We start from the raw sequence: 17,370 nt of genomic DNA, 5'->3' as shown, positions 1-17,370 counted from the left end.
ATCTACCTGTCACGTTTTGGGCAACGTGAATTTGCTGAAAACTTGAGCCACTTTCAGTTGCCAAACGATGCCGATATAAATACCATGAATAGAGCCGACAGATCGGATGCAATCCATACTTAATAAAACATTGATCAAATACAAACCGACTGTTTCCTTCTTGAGATTCAATTGACACATGAGCTGAATAGCCTATTTAGAGTAGCAACAATGAGGAAACAGTCGATTGAATTAACATGTTATTAATAATATGGATTTCAGCAAACAGTTATGCAACAACAGAGGACAAACAGGTAACGTTACACAGTAAAGGTTTAAGAATTTACATTTAAGTCGAAGGTTCAGGTAAACTCAACTTTTAGATGAGTTGAGGTACTTGGCAACTTCAAAATAAATTTGTCATCAGTCTATAAGAATGTTGCCAACTTATTTTACAGTTAGAACTAGGGATGCACGATATATCGGCAAACATTTGGGGCGGTTACAGCGTTGGACTAGTAACCGAAAGGTTGTAAGATCGAATCCCTGAGGTGACAAGGTAGAAATCTGTCCTTCTGCCCCTGAATAAGGCAGTTAACCCACTGTTCGTAGGCCGGCATTGGAAATAAGAATTTGTTCTGAACTGACTTGCCTAGTTAATTAAAGGCAAAACATATATATATATAGGAATCCTCCCATATTAGCTAAAAATACCAACAAAGGTATCGGCCGATGTCTAGTTTAATGTCCGATGTGCAAAACCGATGTCAAAGCTGACGTGCATACCTATATAACAAAGGTACATGATGTAATGACTCTTTATTTAACCAGGTAGGCTAGTTGAGAACAAGTTCTCATTTACAACTGTGACCTGGCCAAGATAAAGCATAGCAGTGTGAACAGACAACAACAAAGAGTTACACATGGAGTAAACAATAAACAAGTCAATAACACAGTAGAAAGAAGAAAAAAACGAGTCTATATACATTGTGTGCAAAAGGCATGAGGAGGTAGGCAAATAATTACAATTTAGCAGATTAACACTGGAGTGATAAATTATCAGATGGTCATGTGCAGGTAGAGATACTGGTGTGCAAAAGAGCAGAAAAGTACATAAATATAAACAGTATGGGGATGTGGTAGGTAAATTGGGTGGGCTATTTACTGATGGACTATGTACAGCTACAGCAATCGGTTAGCTGCTCAGATAGCAGATATTTGAAGTTGGTGAGGAAGATTTTTGCAATTCGTTCCAGTCACAGGCAGCAGAGAACTGGAAGGAAAGGTGGCCAAATTAGGTGTTGGCTTTAGGGATGATCAGTGAGATACACCTGCTGGAGCGCGTGCTACGGGTGGGTGTTGCCATCGTGACCAGTGAACTGAGATAAGGCGGAGCTTTACCTAGCATGGACTTGTAGATGACCTGGAGCCAGTGGGTCTGGCGACGAATATGTAGCGAGGGCCAGCCGACTAGAGCATACCGGTCGCAGTGGTGGGTGGTATAAGGTGCTTTAGTAACGAAACGGATGGCACTGTGATAAACTGCATCCAGTTTGCTGAGTAGAGTATTGGAAGCTATTTTGTAGATGACATCGCCGAAGTCGAGGATCGGTAGGATAGTCAGTTTTACTAGGGTAAGTTTGGCAGCGTGAGCGAAGGAGGCGTTGTTGCGGAATAGAAAGCCGACTCTAGATTTGATTTTAGATTGGAGATGTTTGATATGAGTCTGGAAGGAGAGTTTACAGTCTAGCCAGACACCTAGGTACTTATAGACTCACAATGTCTGCTAATTGAGTAGTCAAGCAGTCATTTGAAAGTAGAGGTCGACCGATTTTAATCGGAATGGCCGATTTTAATTAGCGCCGATTTCAGGTTTTAATAACATTCGGTAATCAGCATTTTTGGACACCGATTATGGCCGATTACATTGCATTCCACTAGGAGACTGCGTGGCAGGCTGACTACCTGTTACGCGAGTGCAGCAAGGAGCCAAAATAAGTTTCTAGCTAGCATTAAACTTATCTTATAAAAAACAATCAATCTTAACATAATCACTAGTTAACTACACGTGGTGGTTGATATTACTAGTTTATCTATCTTGTCCTGCATTGCATATAATCAATGCGGTGCCTGTTAATTTATCATCGAATCACAGCCTACTTTGCCAAACGGGTGATAATTTAACAAGCGCATTTGCGAAAAAAGCACTGTCGTTGCACCAATGTTTACCTAACCATAAACACCAATGCCTTTCTTAAAATCATTACACTGCTCAAAAAAATAAAGGGAACACTAAAATCACACATCCTAGATCTGAATGAATGAAATATTCTTATTAAATACTTTTTTCTTTACATAGTTGAATGTGCTGACAACAAATTCACACAAAAATGATCAATGGAAATCAAATGTATCAACCCATGGAGGTCTGGATTTGGAGTGACACTCAAAATTAAAGTGGAAAACTACACTACAGGCTGATCCAACTTTGATGTAATGTTCTTAAAACAAGTCAAAATTAGGCTCAGTAGTGTGTTTGGCCTCCACGTGCCTGTATGACCTCCCTACAACGCCTGGGCATGCTCCTGATGAGGTGGCGGATGCTCTCCTCAGGGATCTCCTAGACCTGGACTAAAGCATCCGCCAACTCCTGGACAGTCTGTGGTGCAACGTGGCGTTGGTGGATGGAGCGAGACATGATGTCCCAGGTGTGCTCAATTGGATTCAGGTCTGGGGAACGGGCGGGCCAGTCCATAGCATAAATGCCTTCCTCTTGCAGAAACTGCTGACACACTCCAGCCACATGAGGTCTAGCATTGTCTTGAATTGGCACAAAGAAATGCCACCCCACACCATGACTGACCTACCTCCAAACCGGTCATGCTGGAGGATGTTGCAGGCAGCAGAACTTTCTCCACGGCGTGAAGACTTACAGAAAACATTTGGCCTCTGTCATTGCCAACAAAGGGTATATAACAAAGTTTGTTCTTGACCAAATACTTATTTTCCACCATAATTAGCAAATAAATAAATAAAAAATCCTACAATGTGATTTTCTGGATTTTTTTTCTCTCATTTTGTCTGTCATAGTTGAAGTGTACCTATGATGAAAATTACAGGCTTCTCATCTTTTTTAAGTTGGAGAACTTGCACAATTGGTGGCTGACTAAATACTTTTTTGCCCCACTGTACATACTATGGAATGCCGTTTGGGTCTTTGCGTGTCAAAAAAATATACAGTAGCACTGATAAAGCTGTACAAAAAAGTCAGCAAACACAGGCCACAAATTATGTATTTACAATACCGCGTTGGTAATAAAGCATTGTTTGTTTGACCACATCTTCTGGGGTAGCTAGCTTTAGCTTGGTGACGTAAACTCACTCACTTTTGTACATTGTGCTGGTCTGTACAATTTACCTTATTGTAGCGCCCAAAAAACGTAACGCTTCCAGATCAACTGTAATGTCAATACCAATGTAAAGCACAATTTATCCCCTTTTCCAACAAAATCAAGGACGAGACACGGTTGAGAAACGGGGGTTTCATGAGTTGGTGCTAACACTAGATCCAAGATACCAAATGCAAGTTGATATGTGACACGTATTAATGCCAAAATAACATTCAAAACAGGCAAGCCCCCAAAAATAAATATGTTTTAGGCCTATATTTATTTTGTTTGCAACTACAGTTGAAGTGTTTTCTATTTACCTTTTTTTTAAAGATTTTATACATTAATATATTTTGTTAAATGCTTAATTGAAAATTTGCTCAAAGGTCCTAAATAAAAGGAGAAATAATCAAATATGAGTAAGTACCTTTTTATTTGTTGATTATAATTCAAAATGTATTAAGAAATGGGCCTTTACATTTTATATAAACTATTTATTCATTGAATTTACAGAAAATGTGTCATATCGTGATAGGTATAATTATCGGGATATGAAATGACCTATATAGGGATATGAGATTTTGGCCATATCGCCCAGCCCTAATCTCAAGTATAATATAATAATAATATATGCCATTTAGCAGACGCTTTTATCCAAAGCGACTTACAGTCAGTCATGTGTGCATACATTCCACGTATGGGTGGTCCCGGGAATCGAACCCACTACCCTGGCGTTACAAGCGCCATGCTCTACCAACTGAGCTACAGAAGGACCACAAGTATAAAATATATACACTGCTCAAAAAAATAAAGGGAACACTTAAACAACACAATGTAACTCCAAGTCAATCACACTTCTGTGAAATCAAACTGTCCACTTAGGAAGCAACACTGATTGACAATACATTTCACATGCTGTTGTGCAAATGGAATAGACAACAGGTGGAAATTATAGGCAATTAGCAAGACACCCCCAATAAAGGAGTGGTTCCGCAGGTGGTGACCACAGACCATTTCTCAGTTCCTATGCTTTTTGGCTGATGTTTTGGTCACTTTTGAATGCTGGCGGTGCTTTCACTCTAGTGGTAGCATAAGACGGAGTCTACAACCCACACAAGTGGCTCAGGTAGTGCAGCTCATCCAGGATGAGAGCTGTGGCAAGAAGGTTTGCTGTGTCTGTCAGCGTAGTGTCCAAAGCATGGAGGCGCTACCAGGAGACAGGCCAGTACATCAGGAGACGTGGAGGAGGCCGTAGGAGGGCAACAACCCAGCAGCAGGACCGCTACCTCCGCCTTTGTGCAAGGAGTAGCAGGAGGAGCACTGCCAGAGCCCTGCAAAATGACCTCCAGCAGGCCACAAATGTGCATGTGTCTGCTCAAACGGTCAGAAACAGACTCCATGAGGGTGGTATGAGGGCCCAACGTCAACAGGTGGGGGTTGTGCATACAGCCCAACACCGTGCAGGACGTTAGGCATTTGCCAGAGAACTCCAAGATTGGCAAATTCGCCACTGGCGCCCTGTGCTCTTCACAGATGAAAGCAGGTTCACACTGAGCACATGTGACAGTCTGGAGACTCCGTGGAGAACGTTCTGCTGCCTGTAACATCCTCCAGCATGACCGGTTTGGCGGTGGGTCAGTCATGGTGTGGGGTGGCATTTCTTTGGGGGGCCGCACAGCCCTCCATGTGCTCGCCAGAGGTAGCCTGACTGCCATTAGGTACTGAGATGAGATCCTTAGACCCCTTGTGAGACCATATGCTGGTGCGGTTGGCCCTGGGTTCCTCCTAATGCAAGACAATTCTAGACCTCATGTGGCTGGAGTGTGTCAGCAGTTCCTGCAAGAGGAAGGCATTGATGCTATGGACTGGGCCGCCCTTTCCCCAGACCTGAATCCAATTGAGCACATCTGGGACATCATGTCTCGCTCCATCCACCAACGCCACGTTGCACCACAGACTGTCTAGGAGTTGGCAGATGCTTTAGTCCAGGTCTGGGAGGAGATCCCTCAGGAGACCATCCGCCACCTCATCAGGAGCATGCCCAGGCGTTGTAGGGAGGTCATACAAGCACGTGGAGGCCACACACACTACTGAGCCTAATTTGGACTTGTTTTAAGGACATTACATCAAAGTTGGATCAGCCTGTAGTGTGGTTTTCCACCTTAATTTTGAGTGTGCCTCCAAATCCAGACCTCCATGGGTTGATAAATTTGATTTCCATTGATCATTTTTGTGTGATTTTGTTGTCAGCACATTCAACTATATAAAGAAAAAAGTATTTCATAAGAATATTTCATTCATTCAGATCTAGGATGTGTGATTTTAGTGTTCCCTTTATTTTTTTGAGCAGTGTATTTTGATTTGGTTACTACACGATTCCATATGTGTTATTTTATAGTTTTGATGTCTTTTACTAGTATTATACAATGTAGAAAATAGTACAAAATAAAGAAAAACCCTTGAATGAGTAGCTCTGTCCAAACTTTTGATTGTTGCTACACACACACACACACACACACACACACACACACACACACACACGTGTATCGAGCTCTGAGACAGGATTGTGTCGAGGCACAGATCTGGGGAAGGGTGCCAAAAATTGAATGCAGCACTGAAGTTGCCCAAGAACACAGTGGCCTCCATCATTCTTAAATGGAAGAAGTTTGGAACCACCAAGACTCAGGGAGGTGACTCAAGAACCTGATGGTCATTCTGACAGAGCTCGAGAGTTCCTCTGTGGAGATGGGAGAACCTTCCAGAAGGACAACCATCTCTGCAGCACTCCGCCAATCAGGCCTTTATGGTATTGTGGCCAGACGGAAGCCACTTCAATAAACAGCAAATGACAGCTCCGCTTGAAGTTTGCCAAAAGGCACCCAAAGGACTCTGACCATGAGAAACAAGATTCTCTGGTCTGATGAAACCAAGATTGAACTCTTTGGCCTGAATGCCAAGCATCACATCTGGACCACATGGTGGTTGCAGCATCATGCTGTTGGGATGTTTTTCAGCGATTGGGAGATTAGTCAGGATAGAGGCAAAGATGAATGAAGCAAAGTACAGAGATCCTTGATGAAATCTGCTCCTAGTGCTCAGGACCTCCGACTGGGGTGAAGCTTCACCTTCCAACAGGACAATGACCCTTATCACACAGCCAATAAAACGCAGGAGTGGCTTCAGGACAAGTCTCCTGAATGTTCTTGAGGGGCCCAGCAAGAGCCCGGACTTGAACCAAATCATACATCTCTAGGGAGACCTTAAAATAGCTGTGCAGCAACGCACCCCATACAACCTGACCATGCTTGAGAGGAAATGCAGAGAGAATTTTAAGAAAATCCCCAAATACAGGTTTGCCAAGCTTGTAGCATCATACCCAGGAAGACTCGGGGCTGTAATCACTGCCAAAGGTGCTTCAACAAAGTACAGAGTAAAGGGTCTGAATACTTATGTCAATGTGATATTTCCGTTTCTTTTAATAAATTAGAAAAGATTTCTAAAAACCTGTTTTTGCTTTGTTCGTTATGGGGCATTGTGTCTAGATTGAGTGGGGGGGACGATTTAATACATTTTAGAATAAGTCTGTAACCTGACTGGAAAAAGACAAAGGGTCTGAACTTTCCAAAGGCAGTGTGTGTGTGTGGAGTAAACTAATGGACAACAACACTTGTGCTTCTACTTCCAGCTTATACATACTATATACATTTTACGGACACTGAATATTTTACATTAGTTATCTTTTTTTATTTGTTTTTAGTCCCACCCTTCAGCTACCCTCAACCCCTCCCATCTCATCTATCTCTGAAAACCTTCCAGTTTTGATTTCTAATTGCCATATATTTTTTCAACTGTGCTGTAATGTTTCACTTTCTATTCTCATAGTTTCTACAGATTGTAACTTAAAGATGAACATTTTTACTGAGAGTATTATTGATCAATTGACCTATGGCTTTTCAAGTCACCCAGGAGTGCTATTTTCAGAGATCCGGGTAAATGTTGCAATTCTTCAGCCGTTCCTGTACCTGCGACCAAAACAAAGCAACATATGGGCAGTATCAAAACAAGTGATCTAATGATTCTCTAAACAGCAAAATCTGCAGAGCTAGGCAGAGTTTTTGTCAGTTCATAAACCTTGTGCCATGGAATCCGCACATCAAATCTCTTTTTGCAGCCTGTATGGTGCAGCTGTACTTTTTTTGGTTCTTAACTTCAACTGGTATACTTTATTTTTCACCATTTTCTTTAACCAATGTTGGTCTTTAATGTAGGGCTGACAGACAAGTTCCTTACCTTCTTTCATGTGCCTCATTCTTCCCTCCATCTTGTCTCTGTCCCCACAGCGTTCAGCCTCCACCAGCCTATGCCCATCCCACCACAGCCAGCTACAATGTCCAGCCGGCCCCTGCCGTGGCCCATGCAGTGACTGCCTCCTATGCCCCTGCCCCTGCACAACCAGCCAGGCCCGTTGCCTCTGCCTACCCGGTGGCCTACCAGACCCACGCTACCCCCCCAAACTATGGCTACCGGCAGCCGGACCCCACGCCCCAACCCACCACCACCCCACAGACATACCAGCTACCGATATACACTGAAACGGTAAGTCACAATTCCATTCCTTATCATCCCATTGCATGCTGTTGTCATGTTTTATCTATTGGCTATTGCAGTGGTCGATCACGATCGACTGGTCGAGCGTCAAGGAATTCCTAGTAGATCACCTAAAATGTCTGTAGAAAAGCCAACGATGAAGGCGTGTGCTCCTTTTTTGTGTGTTGCGCTATTAGCAGTAGGTGCACACGTGTAGCTAGCCCTGCGTTTTGATTATTATTATTATTATTATTATTAGCAGCAGCTCGTTGTCTATATTTTAATATCGAGGAATATTTCACTTTCTCTGGTCATAGGAACAACATGAATTTATGCATGAGGCAGATGCGGTGCGACTCGAGTTTCGCCATCAGGTGGAGACGGTGTGCCCTCACTCTGGTCAGTCTCACCGACTGGGGAAAAATCGCTTTGAACGGTCATCCAACTCAGAATTCCAAGTCGGAACTTGGGCCTCTTTCTAGAGCTCCGACTTTCCAATCTAAAGATCATTGACCTCCTTTTTATTCCCGAGTTCCCAGTTGTCTTGAAAGCACCATGGCCATCAGATGCAGGTACCATCAGTCCAGTAAAATAAAGAAGCAAATTATTAAAATGGATTCTCCGCTGTGCGTAACAAGTGCTACACCAAGTGATCTATTTTGTTATCAAAGCTCGACTTTTGAAGTATATGGTCTAAGAAGAACAATATTGTCAGACCATGCATATAGCCAATATGATGTGATCATTTATTAGGCCTATTACACAAACCTCATTCCTACAGGACCGTTTTTATTAGGTTAATGTTACAGTTAAGTCGTGTTTTAAAAATCTGTCCGGTAGATCTCGGCTTGCTTGACTCAGAAAAGGTTGGTGACCACTGAGCTATTGTATATAAATGCAAGTACATGGGGAGAATTTTAGATTGTTAAAGTCACAATCTATTTTGCTTACTATTTACACTTCTGCCATCCATGTTCATGCTGTAAAACAACCTTTCAGGATAACTACAGTTACGGACGCCTGCCTGCAGCCACTAGTTATGAGAATAAGCAATACTACCAGGCTAGTATAGCTCCAGCCCATCGGACACCAACAGAAGCTTACTACCAGACAGGTGAGTCATTGCCAACCTTCTTCCCACGCATAATCACACACAAATAGTCATAACCCTCTAATACAAAAGCCAATTATTCATTTGAAATGTTCTCTCGTCTGACAGAACATCGGTTTTACTTTGTTATACACTATTCATTTAAACACCTACACTGTGCAAAAGAACTTGGCTGCTGGTGTACTACAAAAGCCAGTGTATTGAATATCGTTGAATTGGAACCAAGCCTGTTAAACAACACTCTGTGATGGTTTCCTTCCCTGTAGGCGTGAAGAGTGGCTACAGTCCAGTCAGCACAGTATACAGCCAGCCGCCACCACCACAGACTTTAAAGCCTCTGGCTCCTGCCAGCTCAGCGTCCACCAGCTACAACATCTACCCAGTGTCCACCAGTGTACAGCAGCCCCCCATCTCGTCTTACACCCCCTGCTCGTCCTTCAGCTCCACAGCTGGCACCTACTCTGGCAAGAACAAGAACATATCCCCTCACAGCCAAGAATCAACCTTTGTGAAATATATTTATTTGTCGCAGTGTATGTTTTTACAGTGTGACCCCCCTACCCTTCTTCCCCGTCTCAACTCTCTCTCTCCTTTTTTTTTTTACCTCTCAGGCGTCAGCTACTCTACTTATGATTCAAGTGGCTACACTTCCACCCCCTCATACTACCAGCCTGCCCAGCTACCTCAGCCCCAGCCGCCCCCCCAGCAGTCCCATCCGCCTCCCAAGCAGCTCACCAGCTCCTCCTGGAGCAATGCGGGCAGCAACATGGTGGCTGCTCCCACGGTCAACGCCTACAAGAAGCCCATGTTCCACCAGAACAAGCTTCAGAAGCCGAAAGCACCGCCCAAGCAACCCCAGCTGCACTACTGCGACATCTGCAAGATCAGCTGTGCTGGACCGCAGGTAGCGGCGCTTTGTGGATGATGCGTTATGAGGGACAGGATATTTGTCGGCAATGGACATAAGCACTTTCGAGTCAAATGAATGTACAGTATTTTAACATGCAACAGTTAAACATGCAAAGTGCCTAAGAGGAGACATACTGTAGCAACACAGGATGTACAGTTTTTTTCGTTGTTGAAGGTTTGCTGTTGTAGATAATTAAACTTAACTGTTGTTGAATTGTTTTCTCTGCAGACGTACCGAGAGCACCTCGAGGGCCAGAAGCACAAGAAGAAGGATGCAGCTCTGAAATCTGGCAGCGCGGGAGGGAGCAACGGGCCCCGGGGGATTCAGACCCAGCTTCGCTGTGAACTATGTGACATTGCCTGCACTGGCGTAGACGCGTACGCTGCCCATATCCGAGGGGCCAAGCACCAGAAGGTCAGCACAGCTGCACTGACAGGAGGAGTAACATCAGGCAACTAGCTAGCTAATTGATGCACCGTTTAGCTAGCTAATTGATGCACTCTTTAGCTAGCTAATTTGTCTAGATCAGCTCTGTGATAGTTGGTATGTCTTTAGTATAACACTTTTTAATCAGGCATTTATGTGACATCCATTTTATTGTTACTTTTTATTTTATTTAGCCTGTATAGCCCACTCTGTAACAGTTGCCAATGTTTTCCAGGGAGTCCTACGGAGTCCACCTCACAATGTATTATGATGTTTTATTTAGGGCCGGGACGATACTAGTATCACGATACTCGTTAGTATCGTGGCAAGGAAACGAAACACAAAGCATATTTAACTTCTTTAGGAAAACAGCCCTAATGTTGGAAACAAACATTATGTTGTCATCCAGAGCCACATGTATTTATTTTCCAAGCTATAGCACAATATTTTACATACAGCAGGTTTTTAAAGGACCAAAGAGTTTGCTCTCCTTCATGTTTTAAATATTGCAATACTGGTATTGTGCATGCCTTAGTTTTATTTCTCTCCCTCTTAACCCTGTGTAGGTAGTGAAGCTCCACACCAAACTAGGCAAACCTATACCTTCAACTGAGCCTGTTTTAGTGAACAATGCTCCAATTATCTCAACGTCGACAGCTGGGAAGACAACCCCTATCATTGTTACGGCAACTGCTCCGGTAGCGCCACCCAAACTGGTGGTCGTAAACGCCACCAAGGCCCCAGCACCTGTGAAGAAGCCAGTCGCACCCAAAATAACCCTTCTTGGTAAGTCTTCCAAGGAATCAGTGTTTATTAGTTGGAATTATGATATCTGTCCTGACAGAATAAACCAATAATGTTTCATTTAAGCAGTCATTTTGGACTCAAGCTACAATGCTAAAATGCTCCATACTTATATTTGGACTTTCTCTTTACAGCCAACAAGCCGGCCACCCCTCCAGTAGCCAAGGAGAATGAAGCCAAGCAGTCAGCAACAGCGTCAAAGAGTGAGACCACGAGTGACGATGAGGACGGGGATGGAGTGGGGAGGCAGGGCAACGTCCAGCCTGTAGGACATGACTATGTGGAGGAGGTAGGAGTTAATTTATTTCTTGTTTATTTAATTGATTCACTAACCATGTTGTTAAAGATACTAAGGTATGTTGTAATGCAAGTTTACATTTTTATCCTCAGGTGCGTAATGATGATGGGAAGGTAATTCGCTTCCACTGTAAACTCTGTGAATGCAGTTTCAATGACCCCAATGCTAAAGACATGCACCTGAAGGGACGCAGGCACCGGCTGCAGTACAAGGTCAGAAAGTACTACATACGATGCATTATCTTTTCGCAAGATGTTTCTAGAGCTAGCAGCTACGTACTACAATGCACTTATTGTACTGCCAAAATTAATTGACTGTAACTTAGGCATTGAGCCTTGTTGTACAAGCATTATGTCAAGTCACTGCAAAACTAGCGCTACTAGATGGCAGAATTTATTTAGGCAGGATGTAGACATTGCTTGATGTCCTGTAGCCCCCTTGTAATTTGGTCATCTGTTCAATTATGTATACCTTGACACATCATATAATCATTTATTTGGATGATGGCTATAGGCCTACCTCTCAGTTGGAGAGCCTGCTACTCACTCACTGGGTGTGTGTTATGTATGTATTTTATGTATGTTTGACAGCTCTTGGCATTGTTTACTATCCCTTCCATCCCCTCCTGTAGAAGAAGGTGAACCCAGAGCTGCCGGTGGAGATCAAGCCCAGTAATCGGGCCAGGAAGCTGCAAGAGGGCAAACTGAGGAAGCAGAAGGCTGTGCTGAAGAGACAGCGGGATGACGAGCAGCGCTGGCAGTTGGAGATGAGGTCAGAGCCAGACGGCAGCTGGCACACAGAGATGAGGTCAGAGCCCTTGCTTAGGCACAGATCTAGGATCAAGCTTACCCTCTCCAAATCCTAGCCTCATCCATTTGGGGTTAAGGTTTGAGCTGTGCTTAGTCATTCTTCCTATGTTTCTTGCTGATGATGCCAGAGGAAGGCAGACAGGGGAACCCCACTTGTGGGTGCTGGGTAAACTCCCCATGCAGTTTTGCAGCCCACGCTGTCACACTGTGGTTCAACCAAAAGGGGAATCCCCTGCCTTCTTCAGTAATAGAAGTAATAGAATATTATGCCTGTTCCCCTTTTCAGTACCTTTCCTCCTAATGTATTAACAAGATGGCGTAGCAGTCGGACGTGTGTTTTGTCTTGTCCCGTCCTGTCTAGTGTAAATATAGTTTTCTTCGTTTTTTTTTCTGTATATATTTCGTACATATTTTAATCTCACTTTCAAACTAGAGCTGAATATACTCTCCTGCAACCCGCATCACCCAATGTGGTACGGATCTGCTTTTTCTATACTTTACTTTAGAACCGGAACCACCATCAGAAGCTAGCCAGCTAACTAGCTACTAGCTCGTACTCAGTTAGCCATTGAAGACCGTCTTCTAGCAATGGCTAACTAGAACACCAGCGACATCAACCCAGAGCATATCAGACTGCTCTTTCTCTACCACATCTCCGTATTCCTACCGCAAGCTCTGAACCTTTACACCGGATCATCGCAACTAGCTAGCTGCAATCCGAGTGGCTACTCCTGGCTAACGTCTCTGTCCCAAAACAAGCTACAGTTAGCCTTGAGCTAAGCCCACCTCCCGACTAGCCGAAGAGGCCCAACAATACCTCTTTTGCCAATTGGCCTGGACCCTTTACTGCCGACACGGGCGCCGCCGATCCATCACGACTGGTCCGCCGACATAATCGTCCGAGGTGGTTTCAACAGGCTTTTTCGTTGCGACATCGCCAAAGATCCATCTGCTGGCCAAGGCCCGCGAGCTTTCTGAAACGCTGTGTCTCCAGCTCACCCAGCGTACTAGAGCTCCTGTAGCATACTCCTGGGCTACAATTACCCGGGCCCACGACCGGTCTGTCGATGTCACCGCAAGAAGAGGAATAAACAGACTCACCCCATCGCGACGTCCCCCAAGGTTAGCTCTCTAGCCCTCGCTATCTCCCTGCTTGCTAATTCGGCCTGCTAACGGCTAGCTTGTCTAGCCCGGGCCTACGAACTGTTAGCTTGTTAGCACAGGCCTGCTAACCATCTGACTCACCGCATCCCAAACACTCTGAACCCATTTACTTTCTATCTCTCTTTGATTTTTATTTTGATTATACCTTCCGGAAACCTGCCTCACCCACTGTGATACGGAATCGCTATCACTTTTAATTTTAATTTTATTTTTATGACACACTCAAGAACCTCCAGACGCTAACCAGCTAACTAGCTACAAGCTATTTAGTCATTGTTAGTTTTTTTTTTTTTAAAACCTGGATAACACTCGCCAGCCCAGCTTCCCTGCCCATCCACCGCTGCCCCCTGGACACTGATCTCTTGGCTACATAGCTGACGACGCTGGACTGTCCATTAATCACGGTACCCCATTCTGCTTGTTTGTTTATCTGTCGGCCCAGTTGCCTAGTCAACGCCATTTTACCTGCTGTTTGTTGTGCTAGCTGATTAGCCTCACCTACTGTTTTTAGCTAGCTTTCCCAATTCAACACCTGTGATTACTGTATGCCTCGCTGTATGTCTCTCCCAAATGTCAATATGCCTTGTATACTGTTGTTCAGGTTAGTTATCATTGTTTTAGTTCACAATGGAGCCCCTAGATCCACTCTGCATACCCCTGTTACCTCCTTTGTCCCACCCCCACACATGCGGTGACCTCACCCATTACAACCAGCATGTCCAGAGATACAACCTCTCTCATCATCACCCAGTGCCTGGGCTTACCTCCGCTGTACCCGCACCCCACGATACCCCTGTCTGCGCATTATGCCCTGAATATATTCTACCATGCCCAGAAACCTGCTCCTCTTATCCTCTGCCCCCAACGCTCTAGGCGACCAGTTTTGATAGCCTTTAGCCGCACCCTCATACTACTCCTTCTCTGTTCCGCGGGTGATGTGGAGGTAAACCCAGGCCCTGCATGTCCCCAGGTACCCTCATTTGTTGACTTCTGTGATCGAAAAAGTCTTGGTTTTATGCATGTCAACATCAGAAGCCTCCTCCCTAAGTTTGTTTTACTCACTGCTTTAGCACACTCTGCTAACCCTGATGTCCTTGCCGTGTCTGAATCCTGGCTCAGGAAGGCCACCAAAAATTCAGAGATTTCCATACCCAACTATAACATCTTCCGTCAAGATAGAACTGCCAAAGGGGGCGGAGTCGCAGTCTACTGCAGAGATAGCCTGCAAAGTAATGTCATACTTTCCAGGTCCATACCCAAACAGTTTGAACTACTAATTTTGAAAATTACTCTCTCCAGAAACAAGTCTCTCACTGTTGCCGCCTGCTACCGATCCCCGTCAGCTCCCAGCTGTGCCCTGGACACCATTTGTGAATTGATCGCCCCCCATCTAGCTTCAGAATTTGTTCTGTTAGGTGACCTAAACTGGGATATGCTTAACACCCCGGCAGTCCTACAATCTAAGCTAGATGCCTTCAATCTCACTCAAATCATCAAGGAACCCACCAGGTACAACCCTAACTCGGTAAACAAGGGCACCCTCATAGACGTCATCCTGACCAACTGGCCCTCCAAATATACCTCCGCTGTCTTCAACCAGGATCTCAGCGATCACTGCCTCATCGCCTGTATCCGCCACGGAGCCGCAGTCAAACGACCACCCCTCATCACTGTCAAACGCTCCCTAAAACACTTCTGTGAGCAGGCCTTTCTAATCGACCTGGCCCGTGTATCCTGGAAGGACATTGACCTCATCCCGTCAGTTGAGGATGCCTGGTCATTCTTTAAAAGTAACTTCCTCACCATTTTAGATAAGCATGCTCCGTTCAAAAATGCAGAACCAAGAACAGATACAGCCCTTGGTTCACTCCAGACCTGACTGCCCTCGACCAGCACAAAAACATCCTGTGGCGGACTGCAATAGCATCGAATAGCCCCGTGATATGCAACTGTTCAGGGAAGTCAGGAACCAATACACGCAGTCAGTCAGGAAAGCTAAGGCCAGCTTCTTCAGGCAGAAGTTTGCATCCTGTAGCTCCAACTCCAAAAAGTTCTGGGACACTGTGAAGTCCATGGAGAACAAGAGCACCTCCTCCCAGCTGCCCACTGCACTGAGGCTAGGAAACACGGTCTCCACCGATAAATCCATGATTATCGAAAACTTCAATAAGCACTTCTCAACGGCTGGCCATGCCTTCCGCCTGGCTACTCCAACCTCGGCCAACAGCTCCGCCCCCCCGTAGTTCCTCACCCAAGCCTCTCCAGGTTCTCCTTTACTCAAATCCAGATAGCAGATGTTCTGAAAGAGCTGCAAAACCTGGACCCGTACAAATCAGCTGGGCTTGACAATCTGGACCCGCTATTTCTGAAACTATCTGCCGCCATTGTCGCAACCCCTATTACCAGCCTGTTCAACCTCTCTTTCATATCGTCTGAGATCCCCAAGGATTGGAAAGCTGCCGCAGTCATCCCCCTCTTCAAAGGGGAGACACCCTGGACCCAAACTGCTATAGACCTATATCCATCCTGCCCTGCCTATCTAAGGTCTTCGAAAGCCAAGTCAACAAACAGGTCACTGACCATCTCGAATCCCACCGTACCTTCTCCGCTGTGCAATCTGGTTTCCGAGCCGGTCACGGGTGCACCTCAGCCACACTCAAGGTACTAAATGTTATCATAACCGCCATCGATAAAAGACAGTACTGTGCAGCCGTCTTCATCGACCTCGCCAAGGCTTTCGACTCTGTCAATCACCAAATTCTTATCGGCAGACTCAACAGCCTCGGTTTTTCGGATGACTGCCTTGCCTGGTTCACCAATTACTTTGCAGACAGAGTTCAGTGTGTCAAATCAGAGGGCATGCTGTCCGGTCCTCTGGCAGTCTATGGGGGTGCCACAGGGTTCAATTCTCGGGCCGACTCTTTTCTCTGTATATATCAATGATGTTGCTCTTGCTGCGGGCGATTCCCTGATCCACCTCTACGCAGACGACACCATTCTATATACTTTCGGCCCGTCATTGGACACTGTGCTATCAAACCTCCAAACGAGCTTCAATGCCATACAGCACTCCTTCCGTGGCCTCCAACTGCTCTTAAACGCGAGTAAAACCAAATGCATGCTTTTCAACCGATCGCTGCCTGCACCCGCAGCATGCCCGACTAGCATCACCACCCTGCATGGTTCCAACCTTGAATATGTGGACATCTATAAGTACCTAGGTGTCTGGCTAGACTGCAAACTCTCCTTCCAGACTCACATCAAACATCTCCAATCAAAAATCAAATCCAGAGTCGGCTTTCTATTCCGCAACAAAGCCTCCTTCACTCACGCTGCCAAGCTTACCCTAGTAAAACTGACTATCCTACCGATCCTCGACTTCGGCGATGTCATCTACAAAATGGCTTCCAACACTCTACTCAGCAAACTGGATGCAGTCTATCACAGTGCCATCCGTTTTGTCACTAAAGCACCTTATACCACCCACCACTGCGACTTGTATGCTCTAGTCGGCTGGCCCTCACTACATATTCGTCGCCAGACCCACTGGCTCCAGGTCATCTACAAGTCCATGCTAGGTAAAGCTCCGCCTTATCTCAGTTCACTGGTCACGATGGCAACACCCATCCGTAGCACGCGCTCCAGCAGGTGTATCTCACTGATCATCCCTTTAGCCAACACCTCATTTGGCCGCCTTTCGTTCCAGTACTCTGCTGCCTGTGACTGGAACGAATTGCAAAAATAGCTGAAGTTGGAGACTTTTATCTCCCTCTCCAACTTCAAACATCAGCTATCCGAGCAGCTAACCGATCGCTGCAGCTGTACATAGTCTATAGGTAAATAGCTCACCCTTTTTTCACCTACCTCATTCCCATACTGTTTTTATACTGTTT

The 17,370-nt window shown here is 45.2% G+C and overlaps 1 protein-coding gene across 3 annotated transcripts in view; it reads left to right on the top strand.

The window, feature by feature from the left end:
• Positions 1-17,370, top strand: part of LOC118401410 (zinc finger RNA-binding protein-like) — a 43,699-nt gene that overhangs the window by 510 nt on the left and 25,819 nt on the right. For 2 of the 3 annotated variants that reach the window (XM_052475135.1, XM_052475134.1), the window contains exons 2-10: positions 7,709-7,964; positions 8,955-9,069; positions 9,333-9,530; positions 9,678-9,970; positions 10,205-10,390; positions 10,969-11,188; positions 11,341-11,495; positions 11,597-11,716; positions 12,136-12,311. In XM_052475135.1, the coding sequence (XP_052331095.1) occupies positions 7,709-7,964; positions 8,955-9,069; positions 9,333-9,530; positions 9,678-9,970; positions 10,205-10,390; positions 10,969-11,188; positions 11,341-11,495; positions 11,597-11,716; positions 12,136-12,311 (1,719 nt within the window). Of the gene's footprint in view, positions 1-7,708; positions 7,965-8,272; positions 8,355-8,954; positions 9,070-9,332; positions 9,531-9,677; positions 9,971-10,204; positions 10,391-10,968; positions 11,189-11,340; positions 11,496-11,596; positions 11,717-12,135; positions 12,312-17,370 lie in introns of those variants that run through there. The other variant, XM_052475136.1, reaches the window with a different exon arrangement.

Source organism: Oncorhynchus keta, chromosome 22 (assembly GCF_023373465.1).
Source record: "Oncorhynchus keta strain PuntledgeMale-10-30-2019 chromosome 22, Oket_V2, whole genome shotgun sequence".
NCBI classification, from domain to species: domain Eukaryota; kingdom Metazoa; phylum Chordata; class Actinopteri; order Salmoniformes; family Salmonidae; genus Oncorhynchus; species Oncorhynchus keta.
The sequence above is the reverse complement of the archived record's forward strand: the minus strand, read 5'-3'. Positions and strand labels throughout refer to the sequence as shown.